Source organism: Lycium barbarum, chromosome 11, assembly GCF_019175385.1.
Source record: "Lycium barbarum isolate Lr01 chromosome 11, ASM1917538v2, whole genome shotgun sequence".
NCBI classification, from domain to species: domain Eukaryota; kingdom Viridiplantae; phylum Streptophyta; class Magnoliopsida; order Solanales; family Solanaceae; genus Lycium; species Lycium barbarum.
This window is the reverse complement of record NC_083347.1, coordinates 22332276-22345376: the sequence shown is the minus strand read 5'-3', so window position 1 is coordinate 22345376 and position 13101 is coordinate 22332276. Positions and strand designations below refer to the sequence as shown.

At 34.5% G+C, this 13101-nt stretch overlaps 1 protein-coding gene across 2 annotated transcripts; it reads right to left on the bottom strand.

Moving 5' to 3' along the window:
* Nucleotides 1-1323: 1323 nt before the first annotated feature.
* LOC132617333 (protein argonaute 16-like) lies at nt 1324-10480 on the bottom strand. Of its 2 annotated transcripts, none has more exons than XM_060332317.1 (23): nt 10221-10480; nt 8440-8674; nt 8146-8351; nt 7838-8053; nt 7624-7760; nt 7442-7539; nt 7265-7362; nt 7004-7175; nt 6789-6905; nt 6609-6716; nt 6458-6520; nt 6016-6129; nt 5765-5930; nt 5578-5690; nt 5350-5487; nt 5130-5260; nt 4975-5040; nt 2990-3053; nt 2569-2680; nt 2411-2484; nt 2098-2192; nt 1987-2018; nt 1324-1833 (listed from the first exon to the last, which is right to left on the bottom strand). In XM_060332317.1, exons 2-23 carry the CDS (start codon nt 8653-8655, stop codon nt 1658-1660), a joined length of 2712 nt encoding a protein of 903 aa, XP_060188300.1. In that variant the 5' UTR covers nt 8656-8674; nt 10221-10480; the 3' UTR covers nt 1324-1657. The 2 variants fall into 2 exon arrangements, with proteins under 2 accessions (XP_060188300.1, XP_060188299.1); XM_060332316.1 differs by having other exon boundaries at nt 8440-8668.
* Nucleotides 10481-13101: the final 2621 nt, after the last annotated feature.

The following is a 13101-nucleotide window of genomic DNA, read 5'->3' as shown; positions in this document are numbered from 1 at the left end:
TATATTACACCAGAAAGATAACAAATGTACACATCTAAATTTCAAAATATGTATAACAGTTACATTTCTGTCAAAGCATCTTCTGATTGTCCCCTTGCTTTTTACTCCAACACTTTGTACCTTCCAGGATTAAGAAGCTCAATAGGTACTCTTACCATATTTGCAATGCAGGGATTGTTGGAGCAATTAATATGTATATGTTTTAGCATCTATAATTTTATCCGAAGTAAAATTGTTTGTTAATACTCTGTTCTCTTTCCCTATATCATTATACGATTGTGCTGTTCTGCTGGCATATGAACAACCACAAAATCCTCTGTTGGGTATCTTCTAGGAGAATTCCGTTGGGTGGCTCAGCGTTTGTCTTGCCCGTGTGTTCCCCAGATCGGAGCCGAGAGCTTGGAAGTGAATCATTTCAGTGGAGAGTCGATTAGTCTTATGTCCTCACTAGTGAAATAATTTATAACGCTGAAAACAGTTTGTGTATGCTTGCTAATGGTTGGAACTTGGAAGCAACTTCTTGAATTTTCGAAATTATTGCTCATTAGTGGCATTGGTTGCGAGTTGTGACCTCATAATCTTTCTTGTTCTAGGTGCTTACAGTATGTTGATTTTTTTCGTGGGTGGGTGGGGGGTAACTAGAACCTGTAGTGACTCAAAAAGTAACGGTAGCAGCTTTGTTATCTTTCATTTCCTATATTGAATTCTTTCCTCATTTTGGCATGGGAATGGTCTTATAATCGCTGCAATGGAGGAAAGGAGCTGAATGAAAAATTGCATATGAGATTTGTAGGTTAACAGTTTGTAATGTTTGCTTGGCCAGTTCAAGTTCCATTTGTTGGAGCACCAAAGTCAAAAAGAATGAGGGAAAACAATAAAAATAAACGAATTTGGTAGATTTTCTTTCTGCGTAATTGAGTAAACCTATTTCCTGAAAACCTCCAGACTAATTAGTTGAGATTCGTTTTCATTGACTATAAATTCTCTTAGATTTTTCCCAAAAACCATCCAAGCAATGTTAGGAGCAGTCTCTTGGCTTTTATGCGTTGTATTATAACATTATCAAATAGTTAAACGTTAATAAAGCTAACATGAAACAATACATTGTCACGAGAACAAGTCTTTTTGCTTTGAATTATCTATATTTATATTTCGTTTTGAAATTTTAGAACATTGAATTTGTTAATCAAGTACATGAACTGGCCGTTGGATATGTTGAATCCATTCGCTGGTCCAAGTTCACAATGTCTGAATCAGTCTCCAAACTAGCAATCTAATTAGCCAATAAAAATAACTTAAATATTCATTTAAATGGCAGATGCATAACGGATAAATTTCAACCCTATACAGCCAAAACTTCCTGGTGTCTTAACAATTCAAGCGCCCAATTAAGGCAAAATTTGACTATACAAAAATCAGCCAACTTCTAAATGGCTAAAGTAGCTGGTTGGAGAACACCCAAAATTCCATGCCCTTTGAATGGTGGGATTTTTAGCCTAATTAGGTGTTAAAAAAAAAAAGTGCCAGAAACATGATCATTTTTCCTAGTTAGACGACCTAAAAGTACTTTACTAACTAAGGCCTGCACAAAATTTGGAGCCAGAGTACTATACTACCAAAGGATTTACAGCATATGCAGTTGAAAACTTTATCATCTTCAACAGAAAAACATTGAGTCGCTGACATTCTTGTGCAACCTGGGCAGTTCAGTGACAGGGGTGCTCCCAATTGATTTGACACTGCCCTGTCCTGAAGAATTCTCGGATAGATCCTCGAACTTCACAAACTGTCCAACTTGTGCTGCCGCTAGGTGTGCATAACGCACAGGAGCCACTGCAGCGACAATGAAGTTAGATGAATTGCTATTTTTTGCTAATTCTATAATTCAAGATCATTGATAACAGTTTCAGTATCATATGACTATGCCTCATAATATTTCAAACTCTCCCTGGGAAAAAAAATTAATGCAAGGATAAATGGATTTACCAATAGAGGTCGCACTGGTGCTCCTTTGGTACCTGAAAGACAACAAAGTTCTATCAGATTGAACTGGCAAACTGAACCATAATTTGTAAATTGGAAAATCAGACAGCTTACACATATGATAGTGAATGTATGAGATTTTGCAGGGCATCAGGTGAGAAACCAATCTCGTCGAGCAATACATGATAATGTGCAGGTCTAGTTGTTCCCTGTTGTAAAATTTATAGAAACAGACTACAGCTCAGTTCAAATTGTTCTCGTATTGTTGAAGCGCTGAAGGAGATGAAATAAGAATTTCAAAGCGCAAGTGTAATACATAATGACACAAGAAATATCTAATTATCTGCTAGAAAAGGTCCTATATGCCAGGATACAGAGGACAAAATGTAGGAAAACCCCAATGGATAAAAGGATTAGAGTAACTTACCATCATCCCCGCATGTGCACACATGAAAAAATCATTATTTCTTGGATGCACAATATTTGTGTCTACAACAGTACCTGAGGGGAGAGAATGTGTTTTAGAGAATACGTTAGCACAGATAAGTTGAAGTAGAACAAAGGAATTGCTGGAAAGTTATAGACCTGGTGGTACATTTTCAGCTGCACTGCCTTGAAACAGTTTGGTATGGTGATTCTTTTGCGCCACGATCAAGGTGAACTTAGGGTCGTCGCCCTCACCAAGATGCTTGTATGCCTGCTTTTCAGAAAACATGAGAACCCAAAATAAACATAGCAGGACCTAATAACTGATGGATGTCATATAGAACTCCGATCCTAAGAGATGCCTCAATTTAAAGCATTAAATCTCTATTCCAAAGCATTAGCTTCAAAAGTTCTGCGTGAAATGCGGATGTGCCTTTAATTTTTGTCATGAAAAATATAAGATAAGAAATTAAACATCTCTACAAGCAAAACAAAAAACTATTTCATGATGCAGTATTAAGTATGAGTTTACCAGAATGACAGAAGGCATAAAACATTTTTTCAGATAAATGGACATTACCTTGATCATTTGATCTAGCTCGAGGTTCAGAACTTGACTAAACTGTGATTCGCTGACACCATCCCTAACAAAGGACATTGTTCAGTCGATAGCAAATGGTTATCGATAAAATATTAAAGAATGATCGCCATGTGATTGCAAACAGAAACTTGAAAGAGGACTGCCATAAAAGTCGCAGCCACATAAACCTCAATACTCTTGCATAATGACATAGTAGAATGGTTAAAATTCACCTAGCTTGATACCCTTATATAGTTGCGAGTTTCCCACTTCGCCAAAAAAAATGGCAGAATACATTGAGACCCCCCTAAACTTGGCACTATTTATAGGTGTACCCCTGAACTATTTTTTGTACTAATTACCCCCAGAAGTTGGCAGTTTGATAGCCTCGACCTATGTGGATGTTGGCGTGCCAACTGCCAATGGATACACTCACTTTTAGGCGCGTGGGAGTCAAGAAAAAAGAACAGTTTCCAATAGGGTATTTCCAATTCTTAATTGCCACATAATCATATACAATGATTTATTAATTGTGTATTTTTCCTTGTTTCTTCTTAATATACACTGTATATTTTACCCCAACTCGGTATTTTTTTATTTCTTCAGATGCGATACCTATTTATTCCAACTGTGTATTTCTTCTTTTTTCGTGCCAAATCTGGAGAAAGTAAACTTAACTGAAACTCGATTATTTTTAACTAACTTAACCAAAATAATAGAGCTCAAACGAAGTATTTCTTTTAAGAAAGAAAAAAAACTGTGTTTATCTTCTTTGTCTGCGGTAGCTATTTGTTTCAACTGTGTATTTCTTCCTTTTTGGGTCAAATTTGTAACAAAAATGGTTTAAAAAAAAAAATTAGCCAAGATTATGGAGTTCCTACTGCATATTTGTTCTTATAACTAACTTGTATTTCTTCCTTTTCGGGTAAAATCTGAGAAAGTACTTAGTTGTTTCATAGCTAATTAATTTTTTTTAGCCAAAATATAGAGTTTCAACTGTATTTTTTTTCAGTTCTTCTTTAGATGAAATAGCTGTTTGTTTCAACTATGCATTTCTTCTTTTTCTGGCCTAATTTTTTATATTAGAATTTCATTATTTTAGACGAATTAAAATATTTTCGCCAAAATAACGTTCCAACCAAGTACTTTTACAACTCTGGCTCAAAAAAGATGATCCAAACAATTTGTGGACTTAAAAGGTAAAAAAATATATATATGTATATTTTTAAAATGCCACGTGTACGAAAAAAATCCATGTGCCAACACGTGTGTCACACTTCCCTTGCTTGAGATCGTCCAGGAGGTCGAAGTTATCAAACTATCTTTTCAGGGGTCGTACAAGGACCAAAAATTATTCAGGTGTGGACAGAATAAATAGTGCCAAGTTTGGGACCAAAGTTGGCTCCAACTTTGACCTTCTGATAGTGTGCTTTATGATACTCATTCCTATTAACTTTCTTTTAAATTATGGTGTCTATGCCAGCTTAGCCTACCTGCACCTTGACTAATCCAATAAGACTATATCTTACTTCTCTTTTGGCCGAGGGGAACAGTTGTCCACAAAAAACTACATATATGTGGATTAAGAAATATTAAGATGTATTTTTTCATCTTGTTGCCTACGGTGCATGACATTACTGCTAATATTTTACAATAAAAAATGCCTATAACTAGGCACATCTGGCATCAAAACAAACTAAAAGGATTTTATGCAATCATATGAAGCAGCATCGTATATATCTAATATAAAAAAGGTAAAGTTTGGGGTTAAAGCAACAAATTTTCGTTTAAATTACCAACTGTCACCACCTATGTTGCTCGGACTCTTCAAAAATATTGCCGAGTGCGTGTTCGATCCTCAAAAAGTAGAGAATTTTTGGAGGATCCGACATAGGTGCAGGAGCATTTTTGGAGAATCCAAGCAACATAGGTCACTACTCATATGTGGAACAGCATCTGTACTTCAAACATGAATATTGCAGTACCTGAAGACAATAATTTGAGCAGGCTTATGCCCGTTACTTGTCCTATAGAAGTCCAGAAGCAGTTCTCTGCAGCACGAGTAAATGTAAGAATTTAAATGCTTCTGTACATAGTTTGTCATAGATGACTTGACATGTTATTGGATATAAAGATGCACCTCATGATTCCTTCATCGTCTCCATTTGGTAAAGGCTTGTATAAGGATTCTACAATTTCCAACTTTGGAGGTTGACTACGGACAACTGCTCTATACTTGGATATTAATGGCCAGTATAAGGATCCCACAACCTGGAAGAACAGTGACATTAAGGCATAGGAAATCAGGTGCAATACAATTGACAAAAGAAAAGAGAAGATATCTCGGGACGAAGAATAACCGCAGCAATTGATGGAAAATCTGATTGACCAGGAGATCCATGAGAGACATCCATGCCCAGGATCATTGTTGGAGTGTCCTTAATAAGTGGTAGATGAGAGGTATGTTCCATAGCCAATAAAGAATTGGTCCCCCCAAGCTATTAGACACAAACAAAGGAAAAATCCCAATTCAGAATAACTGAAAATAGAAAATATCCACATTGTTGATCGCAGATTCACAAGATTACCTTTGCATTAATTTTGAGAAGCACATTTGTTAGATATTGGTCATTGATCTTTAATGGAGAGATACATTGAGTAACAATTCCCAACTCAGTCAAACTTTTTTTCTTCCAAGGTCCTTGACATTATTAAATGTATAAGTTAGTATAGGATACTGAAAGCAACATGAGCGGGACTAACATAGTACATTACCATATATCTCTGAGTTTTTTCGCTCTGGCAAGACACAGAGGAGAAAGTCAGGAGGGCCAGGCAGTCTAGCTATTATCTCTTCGAACATCTGTTCTACGCGAACTACAGCCCCAGCTCGCCTATACTGGGGATCTTCCTCAATGAGCGTATGTGGGCGCTCAAAATGCTGATGACAGGAAAAGAAAGAATTTGAACCCAGAATACATAGCAACAACTCACACGATGAAAGATGTAAATGTGGCACTACATACAATGCCTTTGCTCCTTCCGCAACTAATAAGCTCCCTTGAAAGGTGACTTGTATCACAACGGGCAGAGAAGTTGACCACTGCCCAGCGTTCAATTCGTGCAGGGGTGAAAAGATGCTACAAGAAAAAAATGGTAGGCAGAGAGTGGAAGGTGTGGTCAACCAAAGAAACTGCAGAAAACATTATAGGAGTAACATTTTCAATACAGTAGGTAAAGTAACGATAGCAACCTTTTTCATTTTCACAAAGATTATCCTCAGATATCGAGAATAATGGGGACAAATTCATATCCACCATCGTCCTTTCCTTCATAGTCAAGTTCTCATAAGGTTGATCCCCAGGTAGTAACAAGATGATAGAGGACAACCACAGAAGATTACCACATCTCCTTATATTCGCAGTTGACACCCCAAACTACAACGTGATGTTAAGCGGTTAAATGTACCTTGTTCTTAAAATTCCACCGGCCATTGCAGGGAGAGACCTCTTCGCCATTACCAACCTTCAACTAGAGATTACAGGATAATAAAAGTAAAATCAGAAAAGAAATTTAAAATTTTAATGAATACCATCGTTCAAAAAAGTGCAGATGCTACCTTTGGGGCTTCAAGGACCCTGCCATTCATTTGAGTGAGCTGCTTTTCTATTGAGATTCCACAAGCAGCAAGAAGGGGATCGTCATCATACCTGTACTCCCTCACAGCCTGCCAACATTCCAGTAAGGTACAGAAGCGAAAATTAAAAGGATGGGAACCATCAAACCTGCAGCAACTTACATCTGTTATAACTTTAATTCGTTCCCGAGGCTTCTGCCTTGATTTTTCAACTAAAGATGCCCTCTGGACTGACGATAATACCTTTGTGTATCTTTGAAGGGAGACCAAATAACACAGCTGAACATTAAGGAAAGAAAATAAAAGTTGGCTCTTAGAAACTGGTTAAGTGAATTAGGGTCCTACAATGTAGACAGAAACAATAATAACTCGCTCACCTCCAGTGGCAGATAGTTTGGTCGTTTTGGTTTTCCAACATCCAGACATGGCATATAAGCCGAGGATGAAAGTTCTATGTTACGATGTTTCGTGAAATACTCATAAACAGTTATCTCTATGGTCTCTCCTCCATTATCTAGACTACCACCATTTTTTACCTTCATAGAAAATCTATAAGAAACAGTCAACAAAGTTAGATGTTAAATATCTGAGTAATAACTAATAAGCAACAGATATGCACAAGACAAATGGATACTCACAACTGTTGATTGCAAGGTCTGTCACTCAAACCGAAGATTTTGAATTCCCCGTTGCTGTGTTTAGCTTTAACTCTCAGATTCTTCAACATTCTTTTTGCCTGTATAAAATTACAAGTTAGTGAAGCGTGGAGAGCTGAAAGAAATAAGAGTTTTAGCATGCATTTATATATTACTCACTCTTGCCCAATCAATATAACGAGGCTCCTTTACATTCTGGTTAGCAAGCAAAAAATCAATTACAGGTCCAGGTGACAGGATCATAGTTGTAGACACATCTACAACCAAAAATTAAGCAGGCAGCATTAAGATTGAGAAAAATCATAGGAGACAGCTACGCTGGAGAGTTTCTATTGTTATACCCATGTTCAAGGTCAAGCCACCATCGGTTGGTCGAAAGCTGGAATGAAGCCCCTTACAACCCATTACACCTCCTCCAATGTCTGTGAAGTTCCTTGAGTCATCATGAAAAAATGACTGTCTAACCAAGAGGCATCCTCTGTGATCAACACGAATATCTGTATAAGTTTTGGCTCAAGAAAAGATTGAGGGTCACCAGAATAACAGGGTGATTACCTATTAGCAGCTTGTTGTCGCAATATAATGTCCAGAACCCTCAATGCGTCCTGAACATTTTCTGGATCAGCTCCTTGAAGGGCAAGACTCACAGACCTTAAAGGTATTTTAGCTGCATAGTCAATCTCCACTAGGAAAGCCTTCGAATGTAAAGAATGCTTAGATCTTTTACTGGAGTGATTTGTGCTTCCATTATCTGCGGGGCTCTCGCTAGTACTGCAACCAAAGTATAACATAAGCTTAATGTATATTGTAGAAGCCTTGAAGTAACTACAACTATAGAGTCAAAGAATTTTCAAGGATATTACTTTCTTGGACTAGACTCCTCAACAACCACCGTGAATTCCAGTCTGTTGCGAGGCAGAGGTCCCACTGTGTACAAACTCTTTTCTCCATCATAAGCAAATTTCTTCCCGGAAAATTCAGATGAGTATGTTTCGTGAAGTTTATCAATAATTTTTCTTCCAATCCCCTTGTTGTTAACAGCCCTCTTGTCATCATAAGTTATAGAGACCTGTAATAGTGCAGCACGGAAAATTTGGTTGAGTGCGATCGGAGCTTCAATCCAGATGACTGAAGAAGGACTCAATAACCAACCATACACTGTAGAGGTAGAATATTTCATCAGGACGTTTGATGGAAACTTTTAGGTGGTTTGCGAGCAAAGTAATCTCTCGTCCAGATGTTCCATATCCAGGCCTCATCATTATAGAACGCTTGGGCTGATCAACTCTCTCCGGTACCGCGGGCAACATTATAACTGGTGCTGGTGCTTCCACAGGTGTGCAACCACTATCTATTCCCTCACTTATTTCCATATTTCAAACGGAACTGTGACTATGAGAAGTTGTTAGCAGGATAAACATCAAAAGATGAAGGCTACTGAAATCAGAGTCCTTTCTAAATCATCTCTTCTATCTATACCCCTCTATGGATACAGCATATGCACACAGCTACCAAAAATTTAAGCTAGTTTCAGTTTCTTGTCCCACAAGGACAATGTTGTAAGAATATTTATCAATCAACCAACTAAATCTCAATTCCAAACTTGCTGCGGTAAGCTATTATATCAATCCATGTATTCATCAAGTTAAAATTTAATACTCGCGGAGGGCAGTACAGTGCACGAAAAGTAATTTATGGTCAAACAGTTTGTACATTGTGAAAGAGAATTAGTCGAAACATCATATTACAAGCAAAATTCGAAACATCGAAAGAAGAACTGGAAAAGAAAGGCAAATATCAAGACTTTCTAAAGCAAACACATGAACCAAGCACAGAACTTCCAAATTCATGAACATTTTTAGCACATGGAGAAATAAGCATTGGAGCAGCTTCACCAAGGAATTGACAACTTACTACTTTCCAACCTAAAAACATCAATACTATCAGGACATTACAAAGAACATAAAGTAGTGGAGAGACTGGTTGAATTTTAAAATGTCTATCAAAATGCAAACCAAGAGTAACAATAATTAACCTCTCCAAAGAGAACCAAAACAAAAACACAAATCAACCGTGCTCAAACTTCAGCGCATCACCAAGTAGTATACGCGGTCAAGGAATAATGGACCTACAGGAAATTGAACCACGTATAGTACATACCCACGCATGATTACTAGTTGAAAGCTTATAGAATAACAGTGAAACAATCTCAGTTTATCCTGAAGCTGAAGGTAACAGCCAAAAGAAAAAATATACTCTTCAAACTCATTTAACTTTTCAAATTTCAAATCCTTGAAGCTGTTCTTTTTCCATTAAACTATACTTTCAATATTTTCTTCTATCATAGTCATCACTTATACAATAACTTTTTTGATAAGGAATCATCACTAATATAATAATAAGTATATCAAAATCCGTATCCAATTAAAAGAACATACTCCTATTACTCCCTCCGTCCTAAAATAAGTACTGCTTTAGCTCATTTCACGTCCATCAAGAAATTAATAAATACAATTTGTTATTTACTAAATTATACATATTTATTAGATGTTTCTTGAAAATTGAGCCACTATTAAGAAAAAGTAGTTATTTAATATAAGGGTATAGCTGAAAACAATTACTAATTTTCGTCTCGAACTCCTAAAGCTACTGTTATTTTGGGAAAATTTCTTTTTTTTTTAGCTAAAACTATATTAGAAAATTTGAAACATGATGAAAAAATCAAATTAAAAAAATGCATGTGGACTAAAGTAGGCAAAATTGAGCAATCAATACATGAAAAAATGGCCAAAAAAAAAAAAACTAGGAAAAACGAAAGCAGTACACAATGTAAGACTAACAAAAACACCAATGTACATCACTATGAAGATAAAAAAAAAAAAAAAAAAAATTAAGAATCAAGTGAATGTAGAATAAAACAGAGTTAGATAAATCTTACACAAAAACGAATTGGTTACTGTGTGTTAGGGTTTTGGAAGTTTCTAGAATTTCCTTTAGTTTCTCTCCACTGCTCTCAGTAGTACTGTGTGAGAGACATTGGAGGGAAAGACCAAACAAAGAAAACAAAGTGTTGAGCCAATGCCAAATTTCTTTCTTTTTTCTTTGTTTCTTTCTGCTTCGTATTGCTGGGGTTTAATAAAAAAAAAGAATTTTTAGTCCCGCTACGGTACTACTAGTGAGTACTGAGCGCTTATTTGTGCTTTGCGATCACCACCGTCAAATTTCGGAACATCGGGTGATTTGATTAGTAGGGGTAATTTGTCATTCAATTTTCATTCTTAGCGTTAACGAGTTAGATTTTTTTGCCATTATATGTTATTGGGTTGATGACAATTGGATTATACAAAAAAAAATTATAGCTTTTTTATATGATGAACGAAAAGGTCGTCACGATGAATTTTTTTTAGCGGATTCAATGTCTACTATTATAAGATTTTTTAATATTTATAGAAAAACATTTTGTATTGCTTTAGATAATGCTTCTAATAATACAAAGGCGATTGGTCTTTTAAAAAGAGAAATAAACCCTTCGCTAAAAAATATTTTTCATGTGAGATGTAGTTGTCACATTTTAAATTTAATTGTTAAAGATGGTCTCGTGTGTTTTGACGATTCTATTCAAAAAGTTAGAGATGCGGTTGCGTTTCTTTTTTGTAATGCTAATAGGGAAAGACTTAGAGATTTTAAGAGATTTTAAGAATGCTTGTGTGGAAAATAACCTTAGACCTAGGAAAATTCAAGTAGAAATTGAGACTAGGTGGAACTACACTTACATTATGCTACAACGAGCATATGAGTATAGGATTCCCATACAACAAGTTCACAACAAATATAATATTAATAGTGATGATTGGTTAAATTTTACGCATTGAGAAGATGTTAAAGAATGTGTTGAACTCTTAGAATTTTTTATAATGCAACTTTTGTTTTTTCTAGACAATTCTATCCCACGGTAACCGGAATTTTAGCCTACTTAGCGGAAATAGCTAGAGTTTTACAAGAGTATAAATATAAACCCGGTTATCAAGCGGCTATTTTTGAAATGATAATCAAATTTAAGAAGTATTTTTTTCTCATCCCAACTTTATTTATTTTGGGTTCTCTTTTAAATCCTTGTTTAAAAGTGTCTTACACTAAAGCATTGGTTGGTTAAATTTATACATTTTTAGAAATTGAACAGGGAGTTCAACCATCTTTAGCTGAAGCCGAACTCGCTATTGATGACGAGTTTAGAAAAGTTTTTACTCATTATTCTAATTTGGAAGAACATGCTACACCCGTTGCTCCACGCCCTACTACTTCTCAAAGTAGCAAAAAGGGCTTGTCGGGTTTGTCGCATTTAAAAGTTTTACATTCACAGTCAACTTCTTCTTGTAGTGCAAACTTTGATGAATATAACTTTTATTTGATGTAGCCAAATGTGGATATCAAGGAACTGGATGAATTGGACGTCTTAGCATGGTGGAAGAAGTACAAGGCAAGTCATCCGATACTCTCAAGAATGGCTCGAGATATCCTTACAATTCAAGTATTAACCGTGGCTTCGGAGAGCGCATTTAGCTAAGGAAGACAGCAAATTGGAGACCACAGACATTCATTATCCGGCTTTAGTTTGCAAGTACTAGTGTGCATTCGCGATTGGATTAGATCGGAGCGACGCAACTAAAACTTACAAGCAGAGGAAGGCGAAGAAGAAGAAATTGAAGATTTGATAGCAAATGGATCGGACCAAATGGAAGACTTTGAAGATATCTCCATGGCCGAATATGATACGGGGGAAATTAACGAAATGATTTAGAATTGGTGAATTTATTATTCTACTATTTCTTTATAACTCATGTATTATTTGCAACTTTAAAAAAAAACTACAACTTGCAAATAAATGTTATCCAATAATGAATAAAATATATGGCTCATTGAGCTTTCTTCTATCTACTTGTGTTCATATTTTTACTTATATTAAGTTGGGAATATACCTAAAATATACTAAGAATATACTTATGATATACATTTACTTAAATTAAAAACTAGAAAGTTATATATTTGAAAAATAACTAAAGTATACTAAGAATATACTTATAATATAACTTAAACATACATACATACATACATATGTATGTATATGTATGTATGTATGTATATATATATATATATATATATATATATATATATATATATATATATATATATATATATATATATATATATATATATATATATATATGTATGTATGTATGTTTAAGTTATACATATATATAAGTTATATATAACTTAAACATATTTATATATATATTAAGTTATATAACCTAAGTATATTGATATATATAAAGTATATTCTTACTATATATTAGGTATATGTGTATATATATGTGTGTGTATATATATATATATATATATATATATATATATATACGTATATACGAATTTATAAACTTAGAAAAAAATTAAGTTATAAATAACTTAAGTTATAATATATAAGTTATAAGTATAACATATATATTATATACCTAATATATAGTAAGAATATACTTATTTATATATCAATATACTTATATATATATATATATATCAATATACTTAGGTTATATAACTTAATATATATATAAATATGTTTAAGTTATATCTAACTTATATATATGTATACTTATATATATATATATCAATATACTTAGGTTATATAACTTAATATATATAAATATGTTTAAGTTATATCTAACTTATATATATGTATACTTATATTATATATATGTATAACTTTATATATATATATATATATATATATCCGTTCCAATTTAATTTAAAAAAATTGTGGGCCCCAT

Excerpts from the sequence above, each read along its gene's own strand:
- LOC132617333 (XM_060332317.1), bottom strand. The coding sequence starts at position 8,655 with ATGGAAATAAGTGAGGGAATAGATAGTGGTTGCACACCTGTGGAAGCA. Across the intron at positions 6,906-7,003 it reads CAAACTATCTGCCACTGGAG|CTGTGTTATTTGGTCTCCCT; the intron begins GTGAGCGAGTTA and ends CTTAATGTTCAG. Across the intron at positions 2,681-2,989 it reads AGCTAGATCAAATGATCAAG|GCATACAAGCATCTTGGTGA; the intron begins GTAATGTCCATT and ends TCTGAAAAGCAG.